Source organism: Martes martes (genome assembly GCF_963455335.1).
Source record: "Martes martes genome assembly, chromosome: Y".
Taxonomy (NCBI): domain Eukaryota; kingdom Metazoa; phylum Chordata; class Mammalia; order Carnivora; family Mustelidae; genus Martes; species Martes martes.
In genome coordinates this window covers 30,204-47,579 of record NC_137907.1, presented here as the reverse complement: position 1 = coordinate 47,579, position 17,376 = coordinate 30,204, and the positions used below count along the sequence as shown (strand labels likewise).

The window sequence follows — 17,376 nt, the reverse complement described above, 5'->3', positions numbered from 1 at the left end:
ACACATTTTTTCTAAAATGCTTCCTGATTTGGGCCTACAAATAGCCCTAATGGGCTCACTAGATTCCCTACTTTGCCTGTGCTTTTCAAACCTCTTATACCTGAGAATTGTACCTTGTGGCTTCTCCTCCCAGTCTGTTGACTGTCTTTTTCTGCCCCGCCCCCCGCAATCCAGTTGTTACTTGTATTTTAGCCATGAAAATCTTTCTTATTTGTCTTTGAATTTTTTGGGGAACTTTGTGGAGATGGTCTGCAGTGAGTCATTTACTCTGGAAGACCTGAATTCAATCCAAACAAACACAGTTTATTGGGAACCAGGTATTCACATTGGGAGCCTAAACTATCACGCAGAAACAAGATCCACTTCCACAGGAAAGTGGGTAGAATTGGAGTGAGGTAAAAATACTGCATATTTGTATTCATGTTACCTTTATACCAGTTACCTTTTACAAAAACCTTCGCCTGTCTCTCAGAATTTTGGTAAGAGAGATTCTGACACATATATATTTCTCAGTGTTTATTTCAGGGAGATGGACTCCCAGAGTTCCCTGCCTGTGGTTGTCTCTTATGTACCTATAATTGGTTGTTTTAAAATATTTTACAGAATGTGGAACTGCTTTCACTAATAAACTTCAAGGAATGTTTAAAGACATGGAGCTTTCCAGAGATATCATGATTCAGTTAAAACAGGTATTTCTCATCTAAAGGAGTTTTGTTTTTAATGTAAAGTGTTTAAATGGTTTGGTTCTTTTAAGATTAATACTTGAGTCATATTAAATCATTTATTTTTAAAAATTTTTATTTAAATTCATTTTTTTAAATGCTGTATTACCAATTTCAGGGGTAGTGTTCAGTGGTTCATTAGTTGCCTATAACACCTGGTGTACATTACATCGTGTGCCTTCCTTGAAGTCCATCACCCAGTTATCCCATCCCCCCTTCCCTCCTCTATAGCAACACTCAGTTTGTTCCCTAAACTGTTGCTGGTGATTTCACTCATATGTGTACTTTAAGAAACAAAACAAATGGACATATGGGAAGGGAAGGAAAAATAAGATAAAAATAGATAGGGAGGCAAACTGGTAAAGCAAATTATTTTCAAATTATGACTCCAACTTTGTGTTTTTTGAAAGGAAATTCAGTGACACTTAACCTTCCCACTGCATATTCAAAGAACTACATAACATATTTCAAATAACTATTTTTAATTTATTTTCCTAGTCATACTTGGCTTTCCATTGCTTTCATATATTAGTTTAAGTTTTTTTTGGCAGTGTGTGTAATCATTTTCATAACATGCCTCATATCTTTTTTGATGTAAGATGGATTATTTTAAAAAATACAATGGAAAGTTACTTCTCACTTTAATTAATTTAGGCAGCCAGTTCTTAATGCTCAAAATGCTCTTAAGAGCATTTTATCAGAATACTAATGTCCATTTCATTTTCAAAGCAGGTTATTAATTTCAGTGAGAAATTTATCATTAAGGTTATTTTTAGTAATGAATTCCTATTATAGATTTATAACCATATAAGAGTTTTAAGATTCTTATTATTTCATTGCATCCTTATATTTTGCAGTATATGCAGAATCACAATATACCCGGAAACATTGAATTAACTGTAAATATTCTGACAACGAGTTTTTGGCCAGCCTATATTCCTAAGGAGATCCAGTTACCCCCAGAGGTAAGAAATTCACTGTTTTAAGACTATAATATATGCTATAGCAGATTTTTTAAAAAATATTTTATTTATTTATATGACAGAGATCACAAGTAGGCAAAGAAGCAGGCAGAGAGAGAGAGAGAGGAGGAAGCAGGCTCCCTGCTGAGCAGAGAGCCCGATGCGGAGCATGATCCCAGGACCCTGGGATCATGACCTGAGCTGAAGGCAGAGGCCTTAACCCACTGAGCCACCCAGGCGCCGCTAGCAGATTGGTTTTAATGTGACCTTTTAAGTTTTTATGCCATGCTTTATGCTAATGTAAATGTCACCTTAATGTTTTCCATTTGAAAGGTAGTTATTCATGTTTAGAATGGAGGGCAACCAGTTTAAAAAGTTCAGTGTTCAAGTAATTCAGTTGTTTAAATAATCTTATTGTGTAGTCAGATGTAGATTTTAAATATACCAGCCTGGCTTCCTTTGTTTTAGGCTGTGCATTTACTGGTATTGGCATATATTTTTCTTACCGTGTTTTAATACAAACTATTTTTTCATGTATCACATAAACATATGATGGAAAAAGTAATCACATTGTTTTACTCATTGTTGCACTTAGTAAGCATGGAAACTTGCCTCCAGGTGCAACCCATTTTCAGCTTGCAGCTTTGGTTTTAGCGTTCTCTTCTCTGCTAAGTCAATTACCCATTGTCTTTTTGTTGTTCCTTTTACTAATACTGGCAACCTGATTGCTATTATCTTTACTGTCTTTCTGCATGTATTTAATTTTTGTAATTATATTGCCATGTTGGTGAGTTTCCTCAGGAACACATGTAAATTATAGAACCTACTGTATTGAACTAGAAGAAAAATTACACTTTTCTTGTTTCAGAACTCCATTTTTCTTTTTTTTACTTAATTTTTTTCAATGTTCCAAGAGTCATTGTTTATGCAGCACATCAAGTGCTCAATGCATTACATGCCCTCCTTAATACCAGCCATCAAGCTCACCCAGCTCCCCAACCACCTCCCCTCCAAAACCTCAGTTTGATTCTCAGAGACCAGAGTCTCTCATGGTTCGTTCCCCACTCCAATTTCCCCCAACTCCCTTCTCCTCTCCAAATCCCAGTGTCCTCTGTCTTATTCCTTATGCTCCACAAGTAAGTGAACAATATCATAATTGATTCACTCTCTTTGTTGGACTTATTTCACTCATTATCTCCTCCAGTCCCATCCATGTTGATACAAAAGTTGGGGATTCATCCTTTCTGATGCAGGGGTAGTATTTCATTGTAGATATAGACCATCTCTTCTTTATCCATTCATCTGTTGAAGGGCACCTTGGCGCTTTCCACAATTTGGTGACTGTGCCCATTGCTGTTATGAACACTGGGGTGCAGATGACCCTTCTGTTCACTTCATCTGTGTCTTTGATCATTGATCTCTGCTCTACTCTTGATTATCTCCCTTCTTGTGCATGGGGTTGGTTTAATTTGTTTTTCATTTTCCAGTTCTTTAAGGTGGAAAGGGAGCTGTTGTATTCGGGATGTTCGTTCTTTCTTTCTTTCTTTCTTTCTTTCTTTCTTTCTTTCTTTCTTTGTTTCTTTCTTGAGTGAAGCTGGGGTAGCTTAGGACCACCTTTGCCATATCCCATAGGTTTTGGACCAGTGTATCTTTATTCTCATTGGTCTCCATGAATTAAGTTCTACTTTGAATTCCTGGTTGATCCAAACATTCTTAAGCAGGGTGCTCTTTAGCTTCCAAGTGTGTGAATTCCTTCCAAACTGTTTCTTGTGGTTGAGTTCCAGTTTCAAAACACTGTGGTCTAAGAATATACAGGGAATAATGTCAATCTTTTGTTATCAGTTTACCCCTGTTTTGTGACCTAGTATGTGGTCTGTACTGGAGAAAGTTCCATGCACTCCTGAGAAGAATGAGTATTCTGTTGCTTTAGGGTGGAATGTTCTGTATATATCTATGAGATCCATCTGGTCCAATGTGTCATTGAAAGGTCTTGTTTCTTTATTGATTTTCTGCCTGGATGACCTGTCTGTTACTGAGAGTGGCGTCTTAAGACAATTAATGTATTCATATTAGTATGACCCTTTATTTGATGAACAGTTGGCTTATGTAGTTGACCGCTCCCATATTGGGGGCATAAATATTTACAGTTGTTGGATCTTCTTGGTGGATACACTAGTGTCCTTCTGTATCTCTGATACAGTCTTAAGTTTAAAATCTAATTTAGCTAATATGAGAATCCCTACCCCAGCTCTCTTTTGAGGCCTGTTGGCATGAAAGATGCTTCTCCATCCCTTCATTTTCAGTCTGGATGTATCCCAAGTTTCCAAATGGGTCTCTTGTGGACAGCATGTGGGTGAGTCCTGTCGTTTTATCCAGTCTGCTAACCTATGCCGTTTTATGGGAGTGTTCAGGCTGTTCACGTTGAGAGTGATTATTGAAAGATATGTTTTTATTGACATTGTATTACCTATGAAGTCCTTGTTTCTATAGAGTGTCTCTAAATTTCTGTTCTGTGTCACTCTTCAGTTCTTTCTTATTTTATAGCAGACAACCTCCCCCCTTTATATTTCTTGTAGTGCCATCTTGGTGGTCACATACTCTTTTAAACCTTACCAGTCCTGGAAGCTCTTTATCTCTCCATCCATTTTGAATGTCAGCCTTGCTGGGTAAGGTATTCTTGGCTGCATGCTCTTCTCATTTAGTGCCCTGAATATGTCTTGCCAGCACTTCCTGGCTTGTCAGGATTCTGTGGACAGGACAGGTCTGATGTTATTCTGATGGACCTTCCTTCACCCCGCTAGCTACCCTCAGAAGCTCTTGTCTAAAGTTATGATTATCATTTTCACAATTAAGTGCCTTGAGGTCTTTTGCATTTGTTGATCTTGAGGGGTCAGGACTCCATTTTTTCTCACCTGGTCTTTTCCCCACAGAAGTCCCTTACATAGTCCTGTGTGTGATGGTGATATATAATTGTAAATATAATAGTCTAGGGCTACAACTGTGACTTTACTTGCATATACTTTATCAATAATGTTTCTTTACTTCTTTCCTCCAGATGGAAAAACTTCAGGAAAATTTCAAAAATTTCTACTTAAGCAAACACAGTGGCAGGAAGCTTCAGTGGCAGTCAACTCTTGGACACTGTGTTCTTAAAGCTGAATTTAAAAAGGCAAGCAAATAATTTTGAACAATAGTGTTTACTTTTACTTTTAAATTATAAAAATTTTACCTTGATTAATTCTTTTAATATATACTTTCTTTTTTATGTAAAAGTGATCAAAACACTCGATGGAGTATTTGAATTTTGAATATGTTGACCTATGAGTCATTGTTGTATAAATCAATTTTTAAAACATGCAATTTGTCTACATTTGGATCTCTGTGAGCCTTTGCTCTCTGATGTCTCAAAATCACATCAGCCATCATTAGAGCCCTGGCCATTTATCACTCTGGCCTTACAAGGCTGATAGAATCATGCACTGAGTATAATCACCACAGTGTGAAACAGTCATGAAATAGTTGCATGAAGTGTTTATTGAAAGTACCTCTCAAGATTAAAGGAAAAAAAAAAAAACCAGCACCAATGCTCCTTGGATTGTGTGCAATAGAGTAATACATTAACATACCTGATGCAGTGACATAAATGAAGTGAAGATGTAAAATGTAGATTGAGTTCCCAGAGATCACTTCTTGATGCCCAAGACTTAGGAAACTATTTTGTACAAAATAGGCAATGAACTGCTTGTGTGTCCAGTGCGATTCCTTGTCTGAACTTCTGAAATGACGGCAAAGGAGTTGACCAACTCTTTTTTTTTTTTTAATATTTTATTTATTTATTTGACAGAGATCACAAGCAGGCAGAGAGGCAGGCAGAGAGAGAGGAGGAAGCAGGCACCCTGCTGAGCAGAGAGCCCGATGCGGGGCTCGATCCCAGGACCCTGAGATCATGACCTGAGCTGAAAGCAGAGGCTTTAACCCACTGAGCCACCCAGGCGCCTCCCAACTCTGTCTTCTTATCCAGTACTTTTAACTCCAGTCCTGGGTGGTACATTGAAAATTTGGCCCTCAAGATAATCAGTTTCCTCTTCTCTGGAACTAAAGAGACCTTTATTTTTAGCCCCCTAAAGAGACCTTTAGATGAAGGAAGTCATCCTGGGTGATCTGACTGGGTCTTAAATGCCATATGACCTTTCATTATCAGAGAGGTTCAGGAAGCTTACACACATAACCCCCCGCCCCACACACACACAATACCTCCTTCATCCCCTTATCCTCCACTGCCAAACACACACACACACACACACACACACACACGCAGAGAAGGAGAACAGAAAGTGGATGTGAAGATGGAACTGGAGGCTAGAAGATAGTATAAACTCACTGAAGACAGTATAGCCCTGCTGCACCTTGATTCTTGCCCAGTGATACTCATGTGAATTTCTGACCTTCAGAACTGTGAGAGAATATACATTTAGGTCACTTTAAGCTACTGTTTGTGGTAAGTTGTTACAGAAGTCACAAGAAGTCATATATCTATCCACCAAAGCACTTTCCTGATGACACTTTTTTGTCTTTTCATAGAAGTCATAGGCATTGACAGTCCAAAGATAAATATGTCCAACATGTTCCTCTCAGCCTTTAAAAAAAGAGACCAAACCCATTCCTTAAGTGTATGAATTGAGTGGCTTAGTGATCAAAGTATTAAGGGATGAGAAGACAGACTTTGTTTTTAATTCTGCCTCTGCCAGTTTAAGGAAGGCCTGACAGGAAGGTAATAACTTACATTTGACCCGAGCATGGGGGTGGAGGGGAAGTTTACATTCCAGGAGTGATGGCAGTCAGATTCTTAAATTTCTCAGGGTAATGTGAAGTCTCTTGATCTCTGAAGGTTGAGTTGAACCCAGATGATGTAAATGCTCAGGTTACATCTAAATATTTAATATTATTGAAGGATGGATAATCACAACTAATTTTTTCATGTATACGTAGGAATCTGTTATTATTCTTGGTGCTTACACACAAGAAAAAACCAGTTTATGCCTATGAGAACATGTCAGATAGTACAGAGATATGATTTAAAATGACAAATTTAATCATATTCTTTTCACTTCGGAAGGCTAAAATGAACTAAGAACTTTGTATCCTGCCATGTTGTTTTCTGTGTTGATGCAAACATACAACACTTAGTTTTACTAATTTTTCCAATTTTACTAATTTTGGAGATCACTAATGTTCATGTCGCACTTATTTTTATGCCCCTGTGGATTCATTATGAGCATACAAGTTAATATAGGAGATACAATTTTTAAATAATCTCTCTTGTGATTCTTCTTAATATTTTTTAAGATTTTACTTATTTGAGAGAGAGTACAAGCAGGGAGAGCAGCAGCAGAGGTGGAGGGAGAAGCACACACCCTGCTGTGCAAAGAGCCTGATGTGGGACTTGATCCAGTACTCTGGGATCATGGCTTGAGCCAAAGGCAGATCCTTAAGTGACTGACCCACCCAGGTGTCCTCATTTTTAATATATCAAATTTCATCACATGGGGAAAAAAAACTAACTAATAATGAATAGTAACGTTTGTAATATGTTTAGAAAGGGAATCAAGAAAGATGTAATATTTTCCTGAGTATTTTATATGATGATAAAACCCGATTGAGTTGGACAGGAACAGTCTTCTTGCTGCTGGGACTTGTATGTTTTTGCTTTAAATTTTTGAGAAAGCAACATGTTTTCAAAACAGGTTTTCCTTTCATTAAAACAATTCTGAATTAAAATGTACACATAATTGTTTTTATCAGGTAGTGTAAGATTCATAGCAAAACTGAAGAGAAATTACGGTCTCCCATGATCTACAGCCCCCATCAAAATGGTATATTTATTACAGTTGGTAATACTCCATTGGCACATCATTATCTTCCAAAATCCATACATTATATTAGTGCTTAAGGTTGCTGTGTTGCACTTTAAGGGTTTGGACAAGGCATTATGACATGTATTACACTGAATAGTTTCAAGGCCATAAAAATCCTGTGTTCCACCTGAATTCCACATGTATATTTACTTCAAAATTTTGCAAATACATTATATTTTCAGAAGAGTTACTTTTCTCCCAGTAAAAATGTACATATATATATTTCCTTATCTAGCAAATTACACATAATGGAGTCTTTACTAGGGAAATACCTTTCATCATTGTGGAACACTTTTCATCATATTCTAATAATGTAAAAAAAAATCAGCTCCTCTTAATTACTTTGTATGTTCATGTAATCTTAGTCAAATTTGAGAGCTGTGTTAGGGAGTAAACCTTTAATGTTCTTCTAAGTTCAACTGAAAAAAAAAATATGAGTAATATACAATAAGATTCTAAAAGCAACATGGAGACTAGAAGTTCTAGAGCCTATTTTTCATGCTTCTTGTAATATTGTAAATAAAATTCATTTCCTATAGAAATTTCCTAAGGAAATTTTCATTACAGTACATTATTGTAAGTTTTCAATGACTTTTTTTCTGGAACTTTTCTCAAGCTGCCTTTTTACAACATTTTGATCTGGTTTTATAAGATGAAATTAAGTTATGCATATTAAAGAGCATGCTTTTCTTTCTTTTTTAAAAATTTTTTATTTATTTTTTATTTTTTTATAAACATATGATATATTTTTATCCCCAGGGGTACAGGTCTGTGAATCGCCAGGTTTATACACTTCACAGCACTCGCCATAGCACATACCTTCCCCAATGTCCATAACCCACCCCCCTTACTCGAACCCCCTCCCCCCAGCACATGCTTTTCTTTTTAAATAGGATTAAAAGATGTGAAGTTAGAAACTCTGACCAAGGGGCATTTGATAGGAGAAAACAAGAATAGAGAAAATGAAGTGTTTGAAATAAAGATTTATCAGAGAAATAGTTTGATAAAAATGTTCAGAATTGAATGTGAATTTATACCTTGCAAAAGACTTCCTGTGAGAATATAATTGAAAAATATAAAATAGATCCCATCAAAGTTTATCATGATGGAATCTTAGATAAGGAAGAGAAGCAAAAAAAAAATTGAAAGCCTTGAGAGAATGAGAAACTAAAACTCATAGGTATGTGACAGGAAACAAGTGTCTTCTGCTGTCTCAGAGAAAATGATTTCCAGGTGCAATTTATGTGCTAACAAAATAATTATTCAGTATATACATGAAATTGTCACATAGGATGCACAAAAAAATCATACGAATATAATTCCCATTTATTGTCTCTCTGGAAACTTTAGGAAATGTGCTGCATCAAAATAAGTGAGTAAACCATAGGATCTCACAATACAGGAATTGGCATCAACTTGGGAAAGAGTTGAAGGGAATCCTTAGCGAGCAGATATTCAGAGTATGTTAAAAGAGTTGCCTTATAAAAGATGAAATAAATTAATTTACTATAGAGAAAATATAGATAATTTTCTGCATGGTTAGACCTTTTTGAACAAATTTCACTAAGAAAAGGTCAAAGAACAACGCTTGAAACTTAAAAGATGCCGGATTACATAGGAATGTATTACTTCTGTAGAGTCATGTTTCATGTTTCAGAAGCAGGGATTTAGCCTGGGAATACCATGATGTTCCAAAATTGTTAAGGTTTCTGATTCTTACTCCTCTCCCAAATAGAATTATCAAGGAAAATTAATGTTCATTGGGAAGTAATTGTTTCTTTTCCTGTCTTGATGTAGGGTAAAGAATATTGTATATATAAGGTTCTCAGATTCATAGTTCCTGGGTTCCATATTCACGCACACACCCCAGTACTTTTTTCAAAGTTTTATCCCAGAATGAGCATGGGTTGGGATAAAAGGAAACTAGTGCAGTTTTTGCTGGAATTAATAATTAATATATCCTTCTCCCTAGAAACCTCTTATCTGCATTCAGGATAATATGAAAAATTATAGGTATTAAAAATTTATGACTGTATACTGCTTTATTTGAAGACATTGAAAAGAAATAACTTTTCCTTCGTTTTATTTTATTTTTTCAGTGTTCCAAGATTCATAGTTTATGCGCCACACCCAGTGCTACATGCAGCATGTGCGCTCCTCAATACCCACCACCAGTCTCACCTAACTCTCCTCCAAAACCCTCAGTTTGTTTCTCAGAGTCCACAGTCTCTCGTGGTTCATCTCCCCTTCGGATTTCCCCCAATTCACTTATCCTTTCCTTCTGCTAATGTCCTCCGTGTTATTCCTTTTGCTCCACAAGTAAGTGAAACCATGCAATAATTGACACTCTCCTTGATTTATTTCACTCAGCATAATCTCCTCCAGTCCCGTCCATGTTGATGCAAAAGTTGGGTATTCATCCTTTATGAGGCAGGTGTAGTATTATATTGTATATATATGGACCATACCTTTTTCTTCTTCTTCTTTTTGTTTTTTTTTTTTTTGCATTTTTTGTATTTTGGGGGTTTTGTTTTGTTTTGTTTTGTTTTGGATCATTTCATCTTTATCCATGTGTCTGTTGAAGGGCACCTTGGTTCTTTCCACAGTTTGGTGATTATGGCCATCGTTGCTATTGATGTTGGGGTACAGATGGCCCTTTTCCCTGCATCTGTATCTTTGGGGTAAATACCCAGTAGTGCAATTGCAGGGTTATAGGGCAGCTCTATTTTTAATTTCCTAAGGAATCTCCACACTCTTTTCCAAAGTGGCTGCACCAACTTGCATTCCCACCAATAGTGTAAAAGGGTTCTCCTTTCTCCATATCCTCTCAAACACTTGTTGATTCCTGTCTTAATTTTGGCCATTGTAACTGGCATAAGGTATTACATTGTGGTTTTGACTTGAATCTCCCTGATGGCTAATGATGATGAACATTTTTTCATGTAGTCTGTTAGCCATTTGTATGTCTTCTTTGGAGAAGTGTCTGTTCATATCTTCTGCCTTTTTTTTTTTTTTGAGAGATTATCTGTTTTTTGAGTGTTGAGTTTGAGGAGTTCTATATAGATCTTGGATATCAGCCCTTTGTCTATAGTGTTATTTGTGAATATCTTCTCCCATTCCGTGGGTTGCCTCTTTGTTTTGTTGACTGTTTTCTTTGCTGTGCAGAAGCTTTTGATCTTGATGAAGTCCCGAAAGTTCATTTTCACTTTTGTTTCCTTTGCCTTTGGAGGCACACCTTGAACGAAGTTTCTGTGGCTGATGTCAAAGAGGTTAATGTTCTCCTCTGGGATTTTGATAGATTCCTGCCTCATGTTGAGGTCTTTTATCCCTTTCGAGTTTATCTTTGTGTATGGTGTAAGGGAATGGTCGAGTTTCATTTTTCTACACAGAGTTGCCCAATTTTTCCAGCACCATTTATTGAAGAGACTCTCTTTTTTTCCACTAGATATTTTGTCCTGCTCTGTCAAAGATTGGTTAACCATAGAGTTGCGGGTCCATATCTGGGCACTCTGCTCTGTTCCACTGGTCTGTGTGTCTGTTTTTGTGCCAGGACCATGCTGTCTGTGTGATCACAGCTTTGTAGTAAAGCTTGAAATCAGGCAACGTAATGCCCCCAGTTTTGTCTTTTTTTTTTTTCTTTTTCAACGTTGCCTTAGCAATTTGGGGTCTTTTCTGGTTCCGTACAATTTTAGGACTTTTTGTCCCAGCACTTTGAAAAATCCCGGTGGAATTTTGATGGGGATGGCATTGAAAGTATAGATTGCTCTGGGCAGTATAGACATTTTATCAAGGGAATAACACTTTTCTTGAAAACGTGATGATGCATATGTACATGGAGAAAACCAATAAAAACACAGTTAAAAAACATTCAATAACAGGTTTAATCAATAGTTAGCTGTGACTGCAAATTATAAAGTCATAATCAGTTGTAATGTTGATAACACAATTACAGTATCTTATTTTTCAGTGAAAACATAGTTTATTTCTCATTTTCTGTACATACTTAGTGTATTACTTTATATTTCTAATTTCATTATTTTCATAGAGGATGTTCTACAAATTGTGGAAGATTTAGATTCCACAAAAGCTGGATCCATTCCTGTCAATGGACCAAAGTCTAAACTCCGCAGGAAAACATTAGAAGATAGGGGATAATTGGAAAACAGGGAATTCAGGGTAATGGAGAAGACTGAGGACACTGATAAGAAGTAGAGGGCTTAATGTTGGAGGAATGGAGATATCTAACTTTGAAGCCAAAAGAAAAGAAAATTGGTGGGAAATAAATGGAGAAAATAAAAATATAAGCCTGCTATTGAAACCATTGAGTTAAGACTATATTCTAACATCTGGTATTGAATTGAATGTTGGCTGTCGGCTTGTCATTGTGGCCTTCATTATTTCGAGGCCTTCATTGTCTCACTTTGTTGAGAGTTTTTGTCATGAATTCACATTAACTATTTCCAAGTGCTTTTTCTGCAACTGCTGAGATCATTTGAGATGATTTGCATCTTTCATTCTGTTAATGTGATATCTCACATTGATTGATTTGCATTTCTTGACTCATCTTTGTATCGCAGGGATGCATCCCATTTCAGCATGGTAGGAAATCTTTTGAAGGTTCTGTTAAATTCAGTTACCTAGTATTTAGCTGAGAATTTATGCACATATATTCAAGGGCTATTGGTGTTTTCTTGTGATGTCCTTATCTGAATTGGTATTATAAGTTTAATAATGCTAGCCTACTAAAGTGAGGTGTGTAGTGTTTCCTCATCTTCAGTTCTTTCAAAGGGTTTGAGAAGAGTTGGTATCCTTCTTTAAATGGTTTTCCCCAGTTGAAGTTACTATGTTCTGGGTTTTTCTTTGTGGAAAGGTTTTTGATTACCTGTTCAGTCTCCTTGCTCCTAATTGCTGTGTTCAAATTTGTTTGTTTGTTTGTTTTTAATTTCTTTATGTTTCTATGATGGTAAGTTGTTATTTTTAAAAATTCAGTTATTTCTTCTAGGTCATCTAATGTCTTGGTGTAGAATTGTTTATAGTAGTCTCTTCTGATTTTTTGAATTTCTGTAGTTTCTATTGCAGTCTTGTCTTCCATTTTAATTTTATTTGTGTCCTTTTTCTTGATTAGTCTGTGTAAAGGTCTGTCAAACCTATTTTTCAAAGGGCCAACTTTTAGTTTTCTTACTGTTATTTTTTTTCCTATTATTTTTCACGTGTTTCTGCTCTGATGTAAGTTACTTCCTCCTACTAACTTGGGCTTAGTTTGTTTTTGTTTCTCTAGTTCCTTCTGGTGTAAAATTAGGTTAACTTGAGAAAATACTTGTTTCTTAATGTAAACATTTATTGCCATTAAAATGTTCCCTCTAACTGCTGTTTTTGCTATACCCCATCAGTTTTGTTATGTTTATTTCCACTATCATTTGTTTCAAGTAATTAAGAATATTTTAAAAATCTTCTTTGATTCATTAGTTATTCAGGTTTGTGTCATGTGATTTCCATGTATTTGTGAATTTTCCTTCTGTTCCTGATTTCTAATTTCATACAATTGTGGCCAGAAAAGAGACTTGATATAATTTCTGTCATCCTCTATTTTTGAATTATTTATATGCCATATGTGATCTTTTCTACAAAAGGGTTTTTGTTTGCTTCAGTCTATAGTATTTTTCAGATGTATTCCCTAACTGATTTTGTATGTGGATAAACAGTCTTTTTTTGAGAATGGTGCATGAAAATCCTTAACTACTATCTTGTCACTGCTTAATTTTCTCCTTTTAGTTGTTAGTATATTTGCTTTACATTGTTAGGTGCTTCTAACTAAATGTTGGCTACATCTGTATTTAAAATTGCCTAACTGAGCCACCCAGCAACCCCTTAAATTAGAACTTTAAATTATGCACCATCATTAAAATACTCGATTTTCTTTGGCAAAATATTTTCTATACAGGTGCATTTCATAAATTCATATCTTTTTATGATGTTAATTAGCATGGTTTTATTTCAGATTCAACATTGCCCTGTAGCATTTCACGTAAGGCAGGTCTAGCGGTGATGAACTCCATCTGCTTTTGTTTGGGAAGATCTATGCCATCTTTATTTATAAGGAATAATCTTCCTAGAAGTAACATTCTTGGTTGACAGTTTATTTCCTTGTTAGTATCATTTGGGAGGTAGGCAAGTTCACTTGAATCCTTGATTCCTAATCTACACATTTGAATAGGAAGTTCCCTCTTATCGATTTTACAGGTTGGTTTTGTCAGGGAAAGACGTAAGGTAACTGAACAGGTCAGCTGTTGGCAGTTATGGGCAGATGGGGCTTCGCATTGAGATGTTAGTTGGGCACTGACTGTGCTCTGAGAGATTGATGGGAATGTATATTGGTATAACACTGGAAAACATTATGAGGTCATACAGTATTTGATTTTCTGTTACCTTTTTAACTTAACCCTCATGCTCTCCAGTTCCATCATCATCATCAGAAATGTAGGATTTCCTTCCTTTTTTTTTTTTTTTTTGATAATCAGTATTCCATTGTGTCTATGTCTGGGTAATTAATATATGCAAACACTGTATTTATGTTTCTATATATCTATCTTATTTGTGTATCAATTTAATCTGTCACATTTTCTTTATCCATTATTCTTTTCATAGACACGGGTTGTTTCTGTCTCATGGTTGCTGTAAACAGTGCTGCAAAGAACATGGGAGAGGGGTGCACATATTTCTTTGACACAGTGATTTACTTTCTTTCAAATACAAACCCAGACCTGGAACTGCTGTATTATATGATAGTTCTGTCTTTAATTTTATGAGAAACTTCCATTTTGGTTTTGTTTTCAGTTTCCCTAATGACTAATGTTGTTGAACACCTTTTCATGTTGTTTTTGGCCATTTGTGTGTCTTCTTTGGAAAAAGAAATGATTACTGAGGTCCTTTTTTAATTTTTTTAAGATGTTATTTATTTATTTGAGAGAGAACAAGCAAAGGGGAATGGCAGACAGAGGGGGAGAAGCAGGAATCTGATGCAAAGCTGGATCCCAGGACCCTGGCATTCTGACCCAAGCTGAAGGCAGACACTTGATTGACTTGATCAACCCAGGCTTCTGCTTTACCTGTTTTTAACTAGCTTTTATTTTGGCTTTTTGTTTGTTCGTTTGTTTCCTGTTGAGTATGTGTACTCAGATCAGGTGTTATCTCTTATCAGATAAGTGGTTTGCAAATATTTACTTCCATCCTTTTGGATGCATTTCATTTTGTTGAAATGAACTATGAATAAATTTCTTGTATTTTCTTTCCTGTGTAAAAACCTTCTATAATGCGGTCCCATTTGGTAATTTATTTTTGGTATCATAGCCAAAAAGGTGTTGTCAGGACCAGTGTCAAAGAGTTTCCCCCCCCCGCCCCAAAAAAGAGTTTTTCCCTTATGTTTAAAGCTTCAAGTCTCATGCTTGAGTATGTAATTGATATCAATTTAATGTTTTGAATGGTCTAAAATAGGAGTACAACTTTGTAATCTTCATAATTACTATCAGGGCATTGTAACTGAAAGACAGAATTGGGAAATTAATTAGTCAGAGTTATGTTAATGTGAATACCTGTTGATGAATAGATAATTAGACAAATATTTTTCTGGGTTTTTTTTTTGGATATCCAATATGTTCTAACTCTTAAGGTGGAAAGTGTGTTTTATTTGTGGAAATAGTGAATTCAATTATTTTCTATTAATATTCACCTACTTTTAGCTCTATTTTGATTTCCATAGGACACATCTTTCAAGTTATATTACTGTTTTAAATATGGCAAATAGAGTATTTTATGCAGCTAAAATCCTGAGTCATTAATACAGTGCTTTTTTCTATAAGTTAATATAATATTGCTTCTAACAGGGCAAAAAAGAACTTCAGGTGACCCTTTTCCAAGCATTGGTGCTGTTGATGTTTAACGAAGGAGATCAGTTCAGCTTAGAAGAAATTAAGGCGGCTACTGGAGTAGGTAAGTATTGGTTGTAATTGTTTAAATCTGTGATTCAAAAAAGTTCTAAACATTTTTTTTCTCCTTCAGAGGATAGAGAACTAAGAAGAACTCTACAGTCATTAGCTTGTGGCAGAGCTAGAGTTCTCATCAAAAATCCCAAAGGCAAAGATGTGGAAGATGGTGACAAATTTTTTTGTAATGAAGATTTCAAACACAAACTCTTCAAGATAAAAATCAATCAAATCCAGATGAAAGAAACGGTATTTTTTCCCTCTTTATCTTAATGTTTCTATTTAATTTTGTCACTATAAGTCTTTTTACTTTTGGATCAGCAATAATTGGAACAGTGCATTTTTGTACTGTGGTAAAAAACACATTGTTTGGCATCACGACCATTTTGAAGTTGATAGTTGGGGAGTGTTAAGTATATCTACACTGTGATGCAGTGGATGTCCAGAACTTTTTCATTTTAAAATACAAACAAACAAAAAAACTGTCTTTCACAACATCCCTCTATTCTTCTTACCCCCAGACCTGGTAAACAACAGTTTTACCTTTTTTTTTTTTATGAATATGACTAATTTTGGTAGCTTTTATAAGTAGAACCTATACAGTATTTTTTCTTTTAGTGACTGGCCTAATTTGCTTAGCATAATGTCCTAACATTTCATAGATGGGATACAATGTAACAGGATTTCTTTACATTACAGCAAATAAATGTTCCGTTTAATGACTATGTCACATTTGTTTATCCTTTCATCTATATATGGTCATTTGGCTATGAAAACTGATGCTATAAATGTGGGTGTACAAGGGTGTTCAAGTGTCTCTTTGAGACTCTTCCTTCAATTCTTTGGACATATGCTGAGGTGTGCTAGGTCATACAGAATTTTTATTTTAATTTATTTTGAGGTACCACTATGCTATTTTCCATAGGAGTTGCACCGCTTTATAGAGCACCATCATTGCAGAAGTGTTCTGGTTTCATTTTTTTTTTAATTTAATTTAATTTAATTTAATTTAATTTTATATTTTCAGTGTTCCAAGATTCATTGTTTATGCACCACACCCAATACTTCATGCGAAATATGCCTCCTTAGTACCCACCACCAAGCTTGCCTAAACCCCCAACTCCCTCCTCTCCAAAACCCTCATTTTATTTCTCAGAGTCCACAGTCTCTCATGGTTCATCTCCCCCTTCAATTTACCACACTTTAGTTCTCTTTTCTTTCTCCTGATGTCCTCCATGATATTCCTTATGCTCCACAAGTAAGTGAAACTATATAATTCATTCTCTCTCCTTGACTTATTTCATTCATAATAATCTCCTCTAATCCCGTCCATGCGGATACCAAAGTTGGGTATTCATCCTTTCTGATGCAGGCATAATATTCCATTGTATATCTTCTTTATCTTTTCGTCCTTTGAAGGGCACCTTGACTCTTTTCACAGTTTGATAACTGCTATAAACATTGGTGTACATATGGCCCTTCTTTTCACTACAACTGTATCTTTGGGGTAAATACACAGTAGTGCAATTGCAAGGTGATAGGGTAACTCTATTTTATTTTTTTTTAAGGAACCTCACCACTGTTTTCCAAAGTGGCTGCACCAACTTACATGCCCCCCAACAGTGTAAGAGGGTTCCCCTTTCTCCACATCCTATCCTTTAAAATTAATTAATTTTTTTTTCAGTGTTCCAGAATTCATTGTTTATGCACCACATCCAGTGCTCCATGCAATACATGCTCTCCATAATACCCACCACCAGGATAAAGTATTCTTTGCTGCATGTTCTTTTCATTTAGT

At 35.7% G+C, this 17,376-nt stretch overlaps 1 protein-coding gene across 1 annotated transcript in view; it reads left to right on the top strand.

The window, feature by feature from the left end:
• Positions 1 to 15,827, top strand: part of LOC308337759 (cullin-4B-like) — a gene marked incomplete at both ends in the record, with an annotated part of 96,411 nt that extends 80,584 nt beyond the window's left edge. The window contains 5 exons of the mRNA XM_080795941.1: positions 604 to 689; positions 1,580 to 1,687; positions 4,740 to 4,853; positions 15,480 to 15,585; positions 15,655 to 15,827. Coding sequence (XP_080652067.1) covers positions 604 to 689; positions 1,580 to 1,687; positions 4,740 to 4,853; positions 15,480 to 15,585; positions 15,655 to 15,827 — 587 coding nt within the window. The remainder of the gene's footprint in view (positions 1 to 603; positions 690 to 1,579; positions 1,688 to 4,739; positions 4,854 to 15,479; positions 15,586 to 15,654) is intronic.
• Between the last annotated feature and the right edge of the window lie 1,549 nt (positions 15,828 to 17,376).